At 47.0% G+C, this 16,234-nt stretch overlaps 1 protein-coding gene across 1 annotated transcript in view; it reads right to left on the minus strand.

Annotated features, from left to right (window-relative positions):
• Window positions 1-1,447: 1,447 nt before the first annotated feature.
• Window positions 1,448-16,234, minus strand: part of TMEM26 (transmembrane protein 26) — a 62,893-nt gene continuing 48,106 nt past the window's right edge. Inside the window, exons 5-6 of the mRNA XM_066600810.1 lie at window positions 5,901-5,977; window positions 1,448-2,134 (exon numbers count right to left, since the gene is read on the minus strand). Of these exons, the coding sequence (XP_066456907.1) occupies window positions 1,746-2,134; window positions 5,901-5,977 (466 nt within the window). The 3' untranslated portion in view covers window positions 1,448-1,745. The remainder of the gene's footprint in view (window positions 2,135-5,900; window positions 5,978-16,234) is intronic.

The raw sequence follows: 16,234 nt of genomic DNA on the forward strand, positions 1-16,234 counted from the left end.
TTTCCACATGTAGTTAATACAATGTGCAGGAAAGATAGGGCAAGTCCTATCTTCTCTCACCCGTACAATTAATGGGTGGGAATCCCGATAGTTAAGAGCAAACCACTGAAATCCATTGAAATCACTGGTTTTGGTTTTGTCTCGTTATGTGGCTGTGATTATCATGGCCGCATAAGGAAAGAAAACCACGTTCGTCTGAAACTGCCCTTAAAGGGTGAAATCAGCTGCGTCAAAATCCACAGCAAATGGTGTGGATTTTGTTGTAGGTTATGGCGCGTGATCTGCACTGAATTCTGCTGCACGTGAACTTACCTGTATCGATTTAATTAATTTCTAGATAAATTATACTATACAATCACCTATACTAACTAAACGGGGATTGTAATAAGTGATTGTAATTGAATGGGTTAATTTAGGGTTATTGTGTGGAAGGGGTTAATGTATGGTGTTTTACACTGTGTTCTGCTTATGTCTCCCCGGATCTCACACTGACAGGAGAGTGGACGAGAGACAATAGAGAGATTGCTGATGCATACAAACTTTCCTGGCCAGCACTGTGATTGGCTGTCAGTGATGACGTCTTCCAGACCTGAACCAATCAATTCCCAATTAGTGTTGCCTGTTGTGATTAGCCAGGCAATAGAATCAGGACAAATTTTACTAAATCGGATCTAATCATCTCATTTTGATTTTTAGCAAAAATTGACAAAAAATATCAGTTTTCTGTTTGGAGCAAAAAGGACAAATGGGTTGGCTTAGCATTGCTACTTTGTAGTGCTTGAGTTCTAGGTTTGACTCTGACCTTGTTTGGGATTTCTACCTGGGACCCCACCATTGTGGTTCAGCAGTGCCACAACCTCCAGTGTTGTTCAAGGAACACTTCGGAGGCCAAATTAGGGAACCTGATTTTTGCTTCTATTGCTTTTAATTGAAGTCAGGAATAAATTATGAAATTGCCCCAGGAATACTCCGGGTCATACAAACACAATTCTTATTGCCAAAGGCAAAAAATACCCCTAGGTAATATCCCCTAAAATATAATCTAAATACTTTATTATTCAAAAAGACAACATCAAATAATATTTAAAATAAAGAGGCAAATGATGGTAGCAAATAAGACGTGACTAGTAGTCATCACTTAGTATCATGTGTGTAATTGTGCATATGAACACTAAAAAATAGTCCTAGATGGCCAACTTCCAAAAGCCTATGTAGGGACTAGTTAATCAGCACCACCAAAACCTAATCTATAGCCACCCCGACATGTTTCGCCTTGGGGGGTCCTCAGGGGGAACCAGGGCTATAGGAAATCTAATCTACAGTATTTTAATTGGAGGTTAGAATTTTTTTCTGAAAATAGTTTATACTGTATATATATGTATATATATATATGCATTAATAACTTGATGATGTGGACTTGATGCAGTAATCCCAGTAACACAAACACTCAACTTTAATCTGTATGTTTTTATTTTTCAGATTCACGACCAGATAAAACTTCAGGTTTCTCCTCGTTTTCGAATAAGCACAAGAATGTCCTCATAATAAAACTGTAAGATGGTTTGGTTTTACTTCTGCTTACCATTAACTATCTTCCCATACTTCAGTGCTCTATTAAATGTCACTTGGATAAAGCACATGTGGGAATGTACAAACATGCTCCAGATCTCCACTAGCATCACTAGACTCTTCCAGGAGCTTAAAAGGCACGAAACAAAAGAACAGATTGATTTATAATACATCATTCAAAGACCTTCCGACAGAGACTCAACACTCTTTCTTTCAGAAACAAGACTTGTGGCTGTAAGTTCCGGATCATCAGTTGACTCGCATGGGCAACATCCTTCTACCATTTTCCCTTCTGCTTGCCGGGTTTCGGCATGAAAGTCTACCACTATCACCACAAATCGATACAGCTGTAATAAAACTATCAGACTGTTCTTTGCAGCGAAGAATACCAACATCTGGTTAATAATATTGAAGTACGCCATAAGAATAATCCGACTTATGAGGAATGGGCCATCTTGAATGAATAGACTTATTCCAATGTTCCAAAGATCTGCGCTGTACCTACAGAGCAGCAGACAAAAGTTCCTTTTGCTTGGTGATCCTTGCTGACATCCAATATTTTGCACTATGAAACAAATATAACAGTTACAACAAACAAAAACATATGCAACTTCAGAATTTTCTTTGATTTTGTCACCAAGGTGTGACATAAAAAAATATCCTAACTGAATTCTTATGCTTGATGAGTTTCTCAAATTTTCACATACTATGTCCAAGGTGTGGACAATTCATTGTAAGGCCTTAGTCAGACGGGCGATTTTTCGCGCGATTTGCGGATCGCATGACGGATGCGCATCCGCAAATCGCGTGACCGGTGCGCGCAAGTCGCCCGCAAATCGCCCGAAAATCTGCTCCTAGCCGCGTTTCATTAGAAACAGGCCGGAGCTGTCCAGCGCATTGCATTCAATGGAGACGGCAATACAGCCGTCTCCATTGAAAGCAATGCGCTGCGGGCGAGCCCGGGATAAATTGTCGGGAAGGGCTTAAATATATAAGCCCTTCCCTGCAATCCATCCTAAAATGTGTTAAAATAAAAAAAAATTGTATACTCACCTTCTGCCGTCAGACGGAGTTCCGCGCGGCCGTCCTGCAGTGGGTGTGAAGGGGGTGTGAGTCAGACTTGCCCCCTGATTGGCTCAGCGCTGAGCCAATCAGAGGCATGCCTCACTCACACCCATTCATGAATTCATGAATGTATGTGAGTCAGACCTGCCCCTGATTGGCTCAGCGCTGAGAGGCAGCAGTCACTCACCCATTCATGAATTCATGAATGGGTGTGTGAGTGTTTTCAGCCTCTGATTGGTCAGGGCTGTGACCAATCAGAGGCAGATCATTCAGCAGGCGGGGATTTTAAAGCCCCGCCGGCTGAATAGTGCCAAGAAGCAGTTCAGGAGAACTGACAGCGGCTGCGGCTGGACTCCGGCTGCAGCGGAAAGGTGAGTATACAATTTTTTTTTATTTTAACACATTTTAGGATGAATTGCAGGGAAGGGCTTATATATTTAACCCCTTCCCGACAATTCACCCCGCGCACGCCGGCAGCCCATTGCTTTCAATGGAGCTGCTGTATTGCCGCTCCATTGAATTCAATGGGCAAACATCGTTCTTCTCTGCCACAGCTGTTACAGCTGTGGCAGAGAAGAATGATTTGTCTTCTATATGTTCTCAATGGGGTCGGCGCTGCTGCCGCCGGCCCCATTGAGCGCATATACAGAAGAGAACAGGAATCGCAGATCGCAGATAGGTGCGATCTGCGATTTTTTGTTCTATAATTTATCGGACGAGTGCATAAAAAGCGCTCATGTGTCCGATACCATTGCAAAGCAATGGTTTTAAAAAATCGCCGGACGCATGCACATGCGCAAATCGCGGCTAAAAACGCCCGTCTGACTAAGGCCTAAGACTTTTCAATAATTGTTAGACGGGGCTTGGTAGTTTTACTATCTCATTTTCAGTAATAACAAATAGCTTATGGTAACCCATCAAGGTGCCCATAGTCCGAGAATGTCTTACTTGTTGAGCTATTTGCAACCTCCAGACACACCTATGCACATTTGACAAAAGGGAACTACTATGGGGTCCATAATAGAAGGGTCGTATCACTGATCGTAATTATCCTAAAACTAAATAATCTAGGGGAAACTCACTGTGTACAGATTAATACAGCTCTCATTGGTTGAAATACTAGCTGTATACATAGTTTACCTTGTATAGCATTAACAGAATGCAGTCAGAATGCTATAACTGTTATATAATTGTATTGGATTAACCCAATTTCCTCTTTATTAATTAATTAATAGCAAGCACAAATAATGCGTTTCAGGGATGTAGCCCCTTCTACAGAGAAGGCCGGAAAGAATACTAAATAGATTTTACTTCAATAATGCAAATAGGTACAATTACATTATTCAAGGGGTAAAATCTATTTAGTTTATTATTCTTCTTAATTATTGATTTTATTTTTGTCTCTACTTAGATCTACTTAGATCGCGGCAGGGAAGGGGTTAACAGCGGGTGGGCGCATCTCCGATGCCCCCTGCTGTCGCAGCGGGGGGCCTGCTACTAGTGACAGCCGGCTCCCGCTGTGGTCCCTATGATGTAAGGGTACGTCATTTTGTGGGTAGTACCCCGCTCCCATGACGTACCCTAACGTCATGGGGAGGGAATCAGTTAACTAATAAAGAAGAAATTGGGTTAATCGCTTTGCTTTTATGCGACTTACATTACAAGGGTTGTGCCCATTGTCCATAATTTTCTCCTTATTACAATTAAGCATTATTTTTACACAGAGCCCTGATCTCAACATCATTGAGCCTGCCTGAGATTACACGAAGAGACAGAAGGTCTTGAACAAGCCAACATCCACAGAAGATCTGTGGTTAGATCTCCAAGATGCTTGGAACAACCTCCCTGCAGAGTTCCTTCAAAAACTGTGTGCAAGTGAACCTAGAAAAACTGATGGTGTTTTGAAGACAAAGGGCGGTCACACCAAGTATTGATTTGATGTAGATTTCTCTTTTGTTTATTCACTTTGCATTTTGTTAATTAACAAAAATAAATTATTAACACTTCTGTTTTTAAAAGCATTCTTAGGCCTTAGTCAGACGGGCGATTTTTCGCGCGATTTGCGCATGCGCATGCGTCCGGCGATTTTATAGAACCATTGCTTTGCAATGGTATCGAACACATGAGCGCTTTTTATGCGCTCGGCCGATAAATTATAGAACAAAAAATCGCAGATCGCACCTATCTGCGATCTGCGATTCCTGTTCTCTTCTCTATATGAGCTCAATGGGGCCGGCGGCAGCAGCGCCGACCCCATTGAGAACATATAGAAGACAAATCATTCTTCTCTGCCACAGCTGTAACAGCTGTGACAGAGAAGAACGATGTTTGCCCATTGAATTCAATGGAGCCGGCAATACAGCAAGTTCCACTGAAAGCAATGGGCTGCTGGCGAGCGCGGGATGAATTGTCGGGAAGGGCTTAAATATATAAACCCTTCCCTGCAATTCATTCTAAAATGTGTTAAAATAAAAAAAAATTGTATACTCACCTTTCCGCTGCAGCCGGAGTCCAGCCGCGGCCGCTGTCAGTTCTCCTGAACTGCTTCTCGGCACTATTCAGCCGGCGGGGCTTTAAAATCCCCGCCTGCTGAATGATCTGCCCCTGATTGGTCACAGCCCTGACCAATCAGAGGCTGAAAACACTCACACACCCATTCATGAATTCATGAATGGGTGAGTGACTGCTGCCTCTCAGCGCTGAGCCAATCAGGGGCAGGTCTGACTCACATCCATTCATGAATTCATGAATGGGTGTGAGTGAAGCATGCCTCTGATTGGCTCAGCGCTGAGCCAATCAGGGGGCAGGTCTGACTCACACCCCCTTCACACCCACTGCAGGACGGCCACGCGGAGCTCCGGCTGCCGGGAGACGGTGAGTATACAATTTTTTTTTATTTTAACACATTTTAGGATGGATTGCAGGGAAGGGCTTATATATTTAAGCCCTTCCCGACAATTCATCCCGGGCTCGCCCGCAGCGCATTGCTTTCAATGGAAACGGCTGTATTGCCGTCTCCATTGAATGCAATGCGCTGGACAGCTCCGACCCGTTTCTAATGAAACGCGGCTAGGAGCAGATTTTCGGGTGATTTGCGGGCGACTTGCGCGCACCGGTCACGCGATTTGCGGATGCGCATCCGTCATGCGATCCGCAAATCGCGCGACAAATCGCCCATCTGACTAAGGCCTTACTTTGCTGCATTTTTTAAAACTACTGCTCAAAGTTTTAGCACAAATTTCAGTTGGTTTGGGAGTAATACCTACCAGCCAGGTCAAGCGGAAACTGCAACATACTCCACGTCCATACGCCTAGGATAACATACACCAAAGTATTGTTACGTCTGAAAAATGAGAAATATATCATTTATTTCAGACAACAGTAGATGTGACATATTGACTGCATAAGAGCAGCAGGAAAGGTTAACATTACTTTCTGCCAGTAATGAATGCGAATCTTTGCAGACCCCAGAACTAAGCCAAGCTCTTACATTTTATAAAATAGACACATTTTGTGCCGTACATTAAATAAATAATAGAGGCCACAATGTTCTGCTTTGCTATATTTAAAGTATAACTGGACTTTCAATAAACTTCCGACATGGGGGAGGGACTTGTTATTTGTATAGCACCAACTTATCCCATAGCGCTTTCAGGTAATTTGTTTATTACCCTCCACCAAGCTGGGTACTCATTTTACCGACCTCGGAAGAATGGAAGGCTGAGTCAACCTTGAGCCAGCTACCTGAACCATACGTTTTGATTGGTGCGGGTCCGGGTTGCTGAGATGCCCACTGCTTCTCCAAGCGTTGTCAATGCTTGCTATCTGAGTACAGGTTCTATATAAAGTCCATGAGTGCATTGTCAGCTAGACAACACTTAAACAAGTACTTCTGTTGCTTCATTCTAGCCATTGGTAGGGTTCTCAGCACCCAGACCTCCAGCAATCAAAAGTTTTGACACATCAAAAAGTTTGTTGAAAGTGCAGTTGATTTTTAAAAGGAAAAAGTCTCATCGAGATTTTTTACTAATTAAAACCAGACGTAGACACATATTATTTTTTCTAATATTTTCTATTTTACAAAAAGGAAAGTGTCAAATCAATTGTGGAGCTCAGGGTTCAGTGTGAAAACTGCAATATTTCAAGATTTTTAAAAAAAACATATAGATCAATTAAAATGACATTGGTTCTCAAACCTAAAAAGGACCCCAATCTGTCCAAGTCCTACATACCCATATTTTTGATTAATTGCATTGCCACATTGTTGACTTAAATTCTGGCTAATTGCTTATCCCAAGTTATCTTTAATATAATTTCTAAAGATTAAACTGGATGTATGCTTAACAAATTCACTGCTTATAATATCCATACATTATAGTCCAACTTGCCCCATCCGGCACTTAATAACTCAGATAGTTCTATTCTTTCACTTGAAGCTTTTAAAGCATTTGATTTCCATAGAACGCAACTTTATTTGGGAATCCATACAGCATCTCGTCTTTTGGGAAAGTTTTAGTAAATGGGTTCAAATTTTATGTTCCAATCCCTCGCCCAGACTTAAAATAAATAGTAAACTGTCATTTACATTGAGGATTTGCACTAGATAGGGTTGCCCCCTATCTTCCTTTCTTTTCTCAATTATCCTAGAACGACTGGCAATATAATAATAGACTCGAGTGATATAGAAAGATCTAAAACGACCCAACGGGAGGAAAACTATCTCTCTACACAGATGATATCACATTGTTTCTATCTCAAATTCAAAAAGCAATATCTGTCATTTTTGCATGGAAGACGGAAACCATGATGGAACCGACACTGGATTCAACAAACGTAATGTGAAACCAACCTTGCACCTGTATTATAAAGCCAGAGGCATATGGCACAGAATCACACTATAGGCAATAGTTGATGGAAACAGTTCGCATTCTCCTTCTGCCTCCCCTCGCTGCATATTGACCCCTGCACAGGTCTGAGAGCATGCTACCAACACTATCCTATAGAAGGCAATAGATTGTTTTATGTTTAGATGTCCGGTAAAGAGCAAATTACTGGAACTGCAACAAGGCAGGCAAAAAAAGAATAAAAAATACACATTCAGAAAACTGTAGAAAAAAGTACTATGTTTCAATAAGTAGTTTGATCTAGTGAAAGAAAGAAGTTGATAAAAGTTTGTACATTCCTTTTAAGCAGCCCCCTCCCATAAATCTCTCCTGGCAATTTTGTCTCCAGTCCTGGTTATCACATATTTTTAGGAGGTATGAACTAGCTGGTTAACTAGCAAGTAAAGCTTTCATGTCCAACTACAATAAAGCAATGACTTGATAACTGGTGTTAGAAAATGCTTTTGGGACTTTTTCTGAAATGTGCTGTTGGGAACTTTGCCAGATTTCAAAATGATCGAGTTTTCTCTTTCTGCAGGTTTCTGTATTGATTCTGTCTGAGGAACAAAATACACTTGTATATAAAGCCTTTATCACAGGATGAAAAACAGGAGGTTTGTTTCATATCAAACTTCAGCGGCCAACAAACCTTTCAAACAAAAATCATTTGTCCATAACTTTTCATTGGTAGATGTGATTAATATGACGGGTTCTCCATCTTTAGTTGGTTTTGATCAGCTACAACTAGAGATGAGCGAGCACCAAAATGCTCGGGTGCTCGTTACTCGAGACGAACTTTTCGCGATGCTCGAGGGTTCGTTTCGAATAACGAACCCCATTGAAGTCAATGGGCGACCCGAGCATTTTTGTATATCGCCGATGCTCGCTAAGGTTTTCGTTTGTGAAAATCTGGGCAATTCAAGAAAGTGATGGGAACGACACAGCAACGGATAGGGCAGGCGAGGGGCTACATGTTGGGCTGCATCTCAAGTTCCCAGGTCCCACTATTAAGCCACAATAGCGGCAAGAGTGGGCCTCCCCCCCCCTCCCAACAACTTTTACTTCTGAAAAGCCCTCATTAGCAATGCATACCTTAGCTAAGCACCACACTACCTCCAACAAAGCACAATCACTGCCTGCATGACACTCCGCTGCCACTTCTCCTGGGTTACATGCTGCCCAACCCCCCCCCCACGACCCAGTGTCCACAGCGCACACCAAAGTGTCCCTGCCCAGCCTTCAGCTGCCCTCATGCCACGCCACCCTCATCTCTATTTATAAGTGTGTCTGCCAGAGGAACCGCAGGCACACACTGCAGAGGGTTGGCACGGCTAGGCAGCGACTCTCTTTAAAAGGGGCGGGGCAATAGTCCACAATGCTGTACATAAGCAATGAGAAATCCAATCCTGTGCCACCTCCATCTGGAGCTGCACACGTGGGCATAGCAATGGGGAACCTATGTGCCACACACTATCCATTCTGTCAAGGTGTCTGCATGCCCCAGTCAGACCGCGGTTTTTTATAAATAGTCACAGGCAGGTACAACTCCGCAATGGGAATTCCGTGTGCACCCACAGCATGGGTGGCTCCCTGGAACCCACCGGCTGTACATAAATGTATCCCATTGCAGTGCCCTGGACAGCAGAGCTAATGTCTGATTAAATGCAGGTGGGCTTTGGCCCACACTGCATGCCCCAACTGGACCAGGGTTTTTAATTCATAGACACAGGCAGGTACAACTCCCTATTGTGAAGTCCCTGTGGACCGACAGCATGGGTGGGTGCCAGGAAGCCACCGGCGGTACATAAATATATCCCATTGCATTGCCCATCACAGCTGAGGTAATAATGTCATGTTTAATGCAGGTGGGCTTCGGCCCACACTGCATGCCCCAGTCAGACTGGGGTTCTTTAGAAGTGGACACATGCAGTTATAACTCCCTGTGGACCCACAGCATGGGTGGCTTCCTGGAACCCACCGGCGGTACATAAATATATCCCATTGCATTGCCCATCACAGCTGAGGTAATGTCATGTTTAATGCAGGTGGGCTTCGGCCCACACTGCATGCCCCAGTCAGACTGGGGTTCTTTAGAAGTGGACAGATGCAGTTACAACTCCCTGTGAACCCACAGCATGGGTGGCTCCCTGGAACCCACCGGCGGTACATAAATATATCCCATTGCATTGCCCATCACAGCTGAGGTAATAATGTCATGTTTAATGCAGGTGGGCTTCGGCCCACACTGCATGCCCCAGTCAGACTGGGGTTCTTTAGAAGTGGACACATGCAGTTACAACTCCCTGTGGACCCACAGCATGGATGGCTCCCTGGAACCCACCGGCGGTACATAAATATATCCCATTGCAGTGCCCAACACAGCTGATGTAATGTCAGCTGTAATGCAGGTGGGCTAAAAATTAATTGGATTACACTGTAGGCGAGGGCCCCCAAAAATTGGTGTACCAACAGTACTAATGTACCTGAGAAAAATTGCCCATGCTCAACCAAGAGGGCAGGTGAAACCCATTAATCGCTTTGGCTAATGTGGCTTAATTGGTAACTAGGCCTGGAGGCAGCCCAGAAGAAATAAAAATTGGTTCAGGTGAAAGTTTCAACGCTTTAATGAGCATTGAAACGTATAAAAATTGTTTAGAAAAATTATATGACTGAGCCTTGTGGGCCTAAGAAAAATTGCCCGTTCGGCGTGATTATGTGAGGTTTCAGGAGGAGGAGCAGGAGGAGGAGGAGGAATATTATACACAGATTGATGAAGCAAAAAGGTCCCCGTTTTTGATGGGGATAGAGAACGATGCTTCCATCCGCGGGTGCAGCCTACGTATTGCTTAGGTATCACTGCTGTCCGCTGGTGGAGAAGAGAAGTCTGGGGAAATCCAGGCTTTCTTCATCTTGATGAGTGTAAGCCTGTCGGCACTGTCGGTTGACAGGCGGGTACGCTTTTCCGTGATGATTCCCCCAGCCGCACTAAACACCCTCTCTTACAAGACGCTAGCCGCAGGACAAGCAAGCACCTCCAGGACATACAGCGCGAGTTCAGGCCACGTGTCCAGCTTCGACACCCAGTAGTTGTAGGGGGCAGAGGCGTCACGGAGGACGGTCGTGCGATCGGCTACGTACTCCCTCACCATCCTTTTACAGTGCTCCCGCTGACTCAGCCTTGACTGGGGAGCGGTGACACAGTCTTCCTGGGGAACCATAAAGCTGTCAAGGGCCTTAGAGAGTGTTCCCCTGCCTGTGCTGTACATGCTGCCTGATCTCCGCGCCTCCCCTGCTACCTGGCCCTCGGAACTGCGCCTTCGGCCACTAGCGCTGTCGGATGGGAATTTTACCATCAGTTTGTCCGCCAGGGTCCTGTGGTATAGCATCACTCTCGAACCCCTTTCCTCTTCGGGTATGAGAGTGCAAAGGTTCTCCTTATACCGTGGGTCAAGCAGTGTGTACACCCAGTAATCCGTAGTGGCCAGAATGCGTGTAAAGCAAGGGTCACGAGAAAGGCATCCTAACATGAAGTCAGCCATGTGTGCCAGGGTACCTGTACGCAACACATGGCTGTCCTCACTAGGAAGATCACTTTCAGGATCCTCCTCCTCCTCTTCCTCCTCCTCAGGCCATACACGCTGAAAGGATGACAGGCAAGCAGCATGGGTACCCTCAGCAGTGGGCCAAGCTGTCTCTTCCCCCTCCTCCTCATCTTCCTCCTCCTCCTCCTCCTCACCGCGCTGAGATATAGACAGGAGGGTGCTCTGACTATCCAGCGACATACTGTCTTCCCCCGGCTCTGTTTCCGAGCGCAAAGCGTCTGCCTTTATGCCTTGCAGGGAACTTCTCAAGAGGCATAGCAGAGGAATGGTGATGCTAATGATTGCAGCATCGCCGCTCACCACCTGGGTAGACTCCTCAAACTTTCCAAGGACCTGGGAGATGTCTGCCAACCAGGCCCACTCTTCTGAAATGAATTGAGAAGGCTGACTCCCACTGCGCCGCCCATGTTGGAGTTGGTATTCCACTATAGCTCTACGCTGCTCATAGAGCCTGGCCAACATGTGGAGCGTAGAGTTCCACCGTGTGGGCACGTCGCACAGCAGTCGGTGCGCTGGCAGATTAAACCGATGTTGCAGGGTGCGCAGGGTGGCAGCGTCCGTGTGGGACTTGCGGAAATGTGCGCAGAGCCGGCGCACCTTTCCCAGCAGGTCTGAGAAGCGTGGGTAGCTTTTCAGAAAGCGCTGAACCACCAAATTAAAGACGTGGGCCAGGCATGGCACGTGCGTGAGGCTGCCGAGCTGCAGAGCCGCCACCAGGTTATGGCCGTTGTCACACACGACCATGCCCAGTTGGAGGCTCAGTGGCGCAAGCCAGCGGTCGGTCTGCTCTGTCAGACCCTGCAGCAGTTCGTGGGCCGTGTGCCTCTTATCTCCTAAGCTGAGTAGTTTCAGCACGGCCTGCTGACGCTTGCCCACCGCTGTGCTGCCACGCCGCGCGACACCAACTGCTGGCGACGTGCTGCTGCTGCTGACACATCTTGATTGCGAGACAGAGGTTGCGTTGAAGGAGGAGGAGGAGGGTGCTTTAGTGGAGGAAGCATACACCGCCGCAGATACCAGCACCGAGCTGGGGCCCGCAATTCTGGGGGTGGGTAGGACGTGAGCGGTCCCAGGCTCTGACTCTGTCCCAGCCTCCACTAAATTCACCCAATGTGCCGTCAGGGAGATATAGTGGCCCTGCCCGCCTGTGCTTGTCCACGTGTCCGTTGTTAAGTGGACCTTGGCAGTAACCGCGTTGGTGAGGGCGCGTACAATGTTGCGGGAGACGTGGTCGTGCAGGGCTGGGACGGCACATCGGGAAAAGTAGTGGCGACTGGGAACTGAGTAGCGCGGGCCCGCCGCCGCCATCATACTTTTGAAGGACTCCGTTTCCACAACCCTATACGGCAGCATCTCCAGGCTGATAAAATTGGCTATGTGCACGTTTAACTGCGGGTGCGTGGCGGCGTACATACCCTTGCGCTCAAACACTTGCGCTAGCGATGGCTGGACGCTGCGCTGACAGACATTGCTTGATGGGGCCGAGGACAGCGGAGGTGAGGGTGTGGGTGCAGGCCAGGAGACGGTAGTGCCTGTGTCCTCAGAGCGGGGTTGGATCTCAGTGGCAGGTTGGGGCACAGGGGGAGAGGCAGCGGTGCAAACCGGAGGCGGTGAACGGCCTTCGTCCCACCTTGTGGGGTGCTATGTCTGCGCATGCTGGTGGTGGTGAGGCTGGTGGTGGTGGCTCCCCGGCTGATCTTGGCGCGACAAAGGTTGCACACCACTGTTCGTCGGTCGTCTGCACTCTCATTGAAAAACTACCAGACCTTTGAGCACCTCGGCCTCTGCAGGGTGGCATCGCGCGAGGGGGCACTTTGGGAAACAGTTGGTGGATTATTCGGTCTGGCCCTGCCTCTACCCCTGGACACCGCACTGCCTCTTGCAACCTGCCCTGCTGCTGCCCTTGCCTCCCCCTCTGAAGACCTGTCCTCAGTAGGCGTAGCAAACCAGGTGGGGTCAGTCACCTCATTGTCCTGCTGCTCTTCCTCCGAATCCTCTGTGCGCTCCTCCCTCGGACTTACTGCCCTTACTACTACCTCACTGCAAGACAACTGTGTCTCATTGTCATCGTCCTCCTCACCCACTGAAAGGTCTTGAGACAGTTGCCGGAAGGCCCCAGCCTCATCCCCCGGACCCCGGGAACTTTCCAATGGTTGGGCATCAGTCACGATAAACTCCTCTGGTGGGAGAGGAACCACTGCTGCCCAATCTGAGCAGGGGCCCGAGAACAGTTCCTGGGAGTCTGCCCGCTCCTCAGAATGTCTCATTGTAATGGAGTGAGGAGGCTGGGAGGAAGGAGGAGCAGCAGCCAGAGGATTCTGAGTTGCAGCAGTGGACGGCGCAGAACTGTGGGTGGACGATAGATTGCTGGAAGCACTTTCTGCCATCCACGACAGGACCTGCTCACACTGCTCATTTTCTAATAAAGGTCTCCCGCGTGGACCCATTAATTGTGCGATGAATGTGGGGACGCCAGAAACGTGCCTCTCTCCTAATCCCGCAGCAGTCGGCTGCGATACACCTGGATCAGGAGCTCGGCCTGTGCCCACACCCTGACTTGGGCCTCCGCGTCCTCGGTCGCGTCCACGTCCTCTAGGCCTACCCCTACCCCTCAGCATGCTGTATTACCAGTAATGCAGAAACAGAACGCTGTAATTAAATGTGCCGCTTATTGGCCTGTGGTTGGAGGCTGACTTCGCTTACGGAACACCAGGAAATAATTTTGCGCAAGCCTGCTGTAACACTTAGCTGGCTGCGTATGAATTTGGAGAACTACTACACCCAACACAGACCCAGAACACTGAGGGCAGTCACAGGCAGCCCAGATAGATTTTTTTCCCCAAATTTTTTTGCAAAGGCCCACTGCCTATATTCAATCAATATGTCTTCTGTCCCTGCCTAGGCGCTTCTGGCCCTGGAGTATGTCAAAGAACTGCAGTGTGTTGCACTGTGGACTGCAATACAGCGGTGATTTCACAGCCCAAACAGAGCCAGGAAATAATTTTGCGCAAGCCTGCTGTAACACTTAGCTGGCTGCGTATGAATTTGGAGAACTACTACACCCAGCACAGACCCAGAACACTGAGCACAGTCACAGGCAGCCCAAATAGATTTTTTTCCCCAAATTTTTTTGCAAAGGCCCACTGCCTATATGCAATCAATATGGCTTCTGTCCCTGCCTAGGCGCTTCTGGCCCTGGAGTATGTCAAAGAACTGCAGAGTGTTGCACTGTGGACTGCAATACAGCAGTGATTTCACAGCCCAGACAGAGCCAGGAAATAATTTTGCGCAAGCCTGCTGTAACACTTAGCTGGCTGCGTATGAATTTGGAGAACTACTACACCCAGCACAGACCCAGAACACTGAGCACAGTCACAGGCAGCCCAAATAGATTTTTTTCCCCAAATTTTTTTGCAAAGGCCCACTGCCTATATTCAATCAATATGTCTTCTGTCCCTGCCTAGGCGCTTCTGGCCCTGGAGTATGTCAAAGAACTGCAGAGTGTTGCACTGTGGACTGCAATACAGCGGTGATTTCACAGCCCAGACAGAGCCAGGAAATAATTTTGCGCAAGCCTGCTGTAACACTTAGCTGGCTGCGTATGAATTTGGAGAACTACTACACCCAGCACAGACCCAGAACACTGAGCACAGTCACAGGCAGCCCAAATAGATTTTTTTCCCCAAATTTTTTTGCAAAGGCCCACTGCCTATATTCAATCAATATGTCTTCTGTCCCTGCCTAGGCGCTTCTGGCCCTGGAGTATGTCAAAGAACTGCAGAGTGTTGCACTGTGGACTGCAATACAGCGGTGATTTCACAGCCCAGACAGAGCCAGGAAATAATTTTGCGCAAGCCTGCTGTAACACTTAGCTGGCTGCGTATGAATTTGGAGAACTACTACACCCAGCACAGACCCAGAACACTGAGGACAGTCACAGGCAGCCCAGATAGATTTTTTTCCCCAAATTTTTTTGCAAAGGCCCACTGCCTATATTCAATCAATATGTCTTCTGTCCCTGCCTAAGCGCTTCTGGCCCTGGAGTATTACTGCAGGGCGCAATGCTCTGCACGGCCGATATACCAAAAAAAAAAAAGTGCAACACTGCAAAAAGCAGCCTCCACAGTACTGCACACGGTTAGATGTGGCCCTAAGATGGACCGTTGGGGTTCTTGAAGCCTAAAATACCCCTAACACTCTCCCTATAGCAGCTCCAACAAGATAGCACTTTCCCTCCTCTATGTCAGAACGCATCTGTGGCGAGCCGCGGGTGGGGCCGATTTTTATACTCGGGTGACACCTGATCTCACCAGCCACTCACTGCAGGGGGGTGGTATAGGGCTTAAACGTCGCAGGGGGAAGTTGTAATGCCTTCCCTGTCTTTCAATTGGCCGGAAAAGCACGCTAACGTCTCAGAGATGAAAGTGAAAGTAACCCGAACATTGCGTGGTACTCGTTACGAGTAACGAGCATCTCGAACACGCTAATACTCGAACGAGTATCAAGCTCGGACGAGTACGTTCGCTCATCTCTAGCTACAACATTAATGACTTACTGGTCGACTGTCTGGATCATGTTCCTTATTGTCTGTAATTGTGTGTTGTTGGGAGATATCAACTGTGGCAACGTCTCTATCTGCTCAATGTGAATGTTCTGTATTTGACTTCTCATCCCTTTAATACCAACTACAAAGTACAGACCAAGACAAACTGCAAGAACAGATTAGTCATTTTATTGTTAAATGGCCTTGTCTCACAGCAAAGAATAGATAAACAATTTAAACTCATATAATCTATGTTAGTGAGGCCAAACACATTAGGTTGCTGTCTGACGAATGCTAGTTCGTCCGACAGCTATCTCGACCAACACCCTTGACCAAGTCTTCATGTGTCCTGAATACAGAAAGGGGAGGTATCTGGCATTAGTTTATTTCCCAGAGAACAAACGGATCTGCCATTAGGGAAGAGTCGGGAGATCCCCATATACATTATATGTTGGCCAGACCCACCAAAATTGGTGAGTTTGGCAGATAGAGATCAAATGCATATGGCAATATACATCTAATGTATGTGGCCACCCTGAGTCTTACTTTAGATTAGCTGCCATGCATGTACA

The sequence above is a fragment of the Eleutherodactylus coqui genome, chromosome 4 (assembly GCF_035609145.1).
Source record: "Eleutherodactylus coqui strain aEleCoq1 chromosome 4, aEleCoq1.hap1, whole genome shotgun sequence".
In the NCBI taxonomy this organism is placed as follows: Eukaryota; Metazoa; Chordata; class Amphibia; order Anura; family Eleutherodactylidae; genus Eleutherodactylus; species Eleutherodactylus coqui.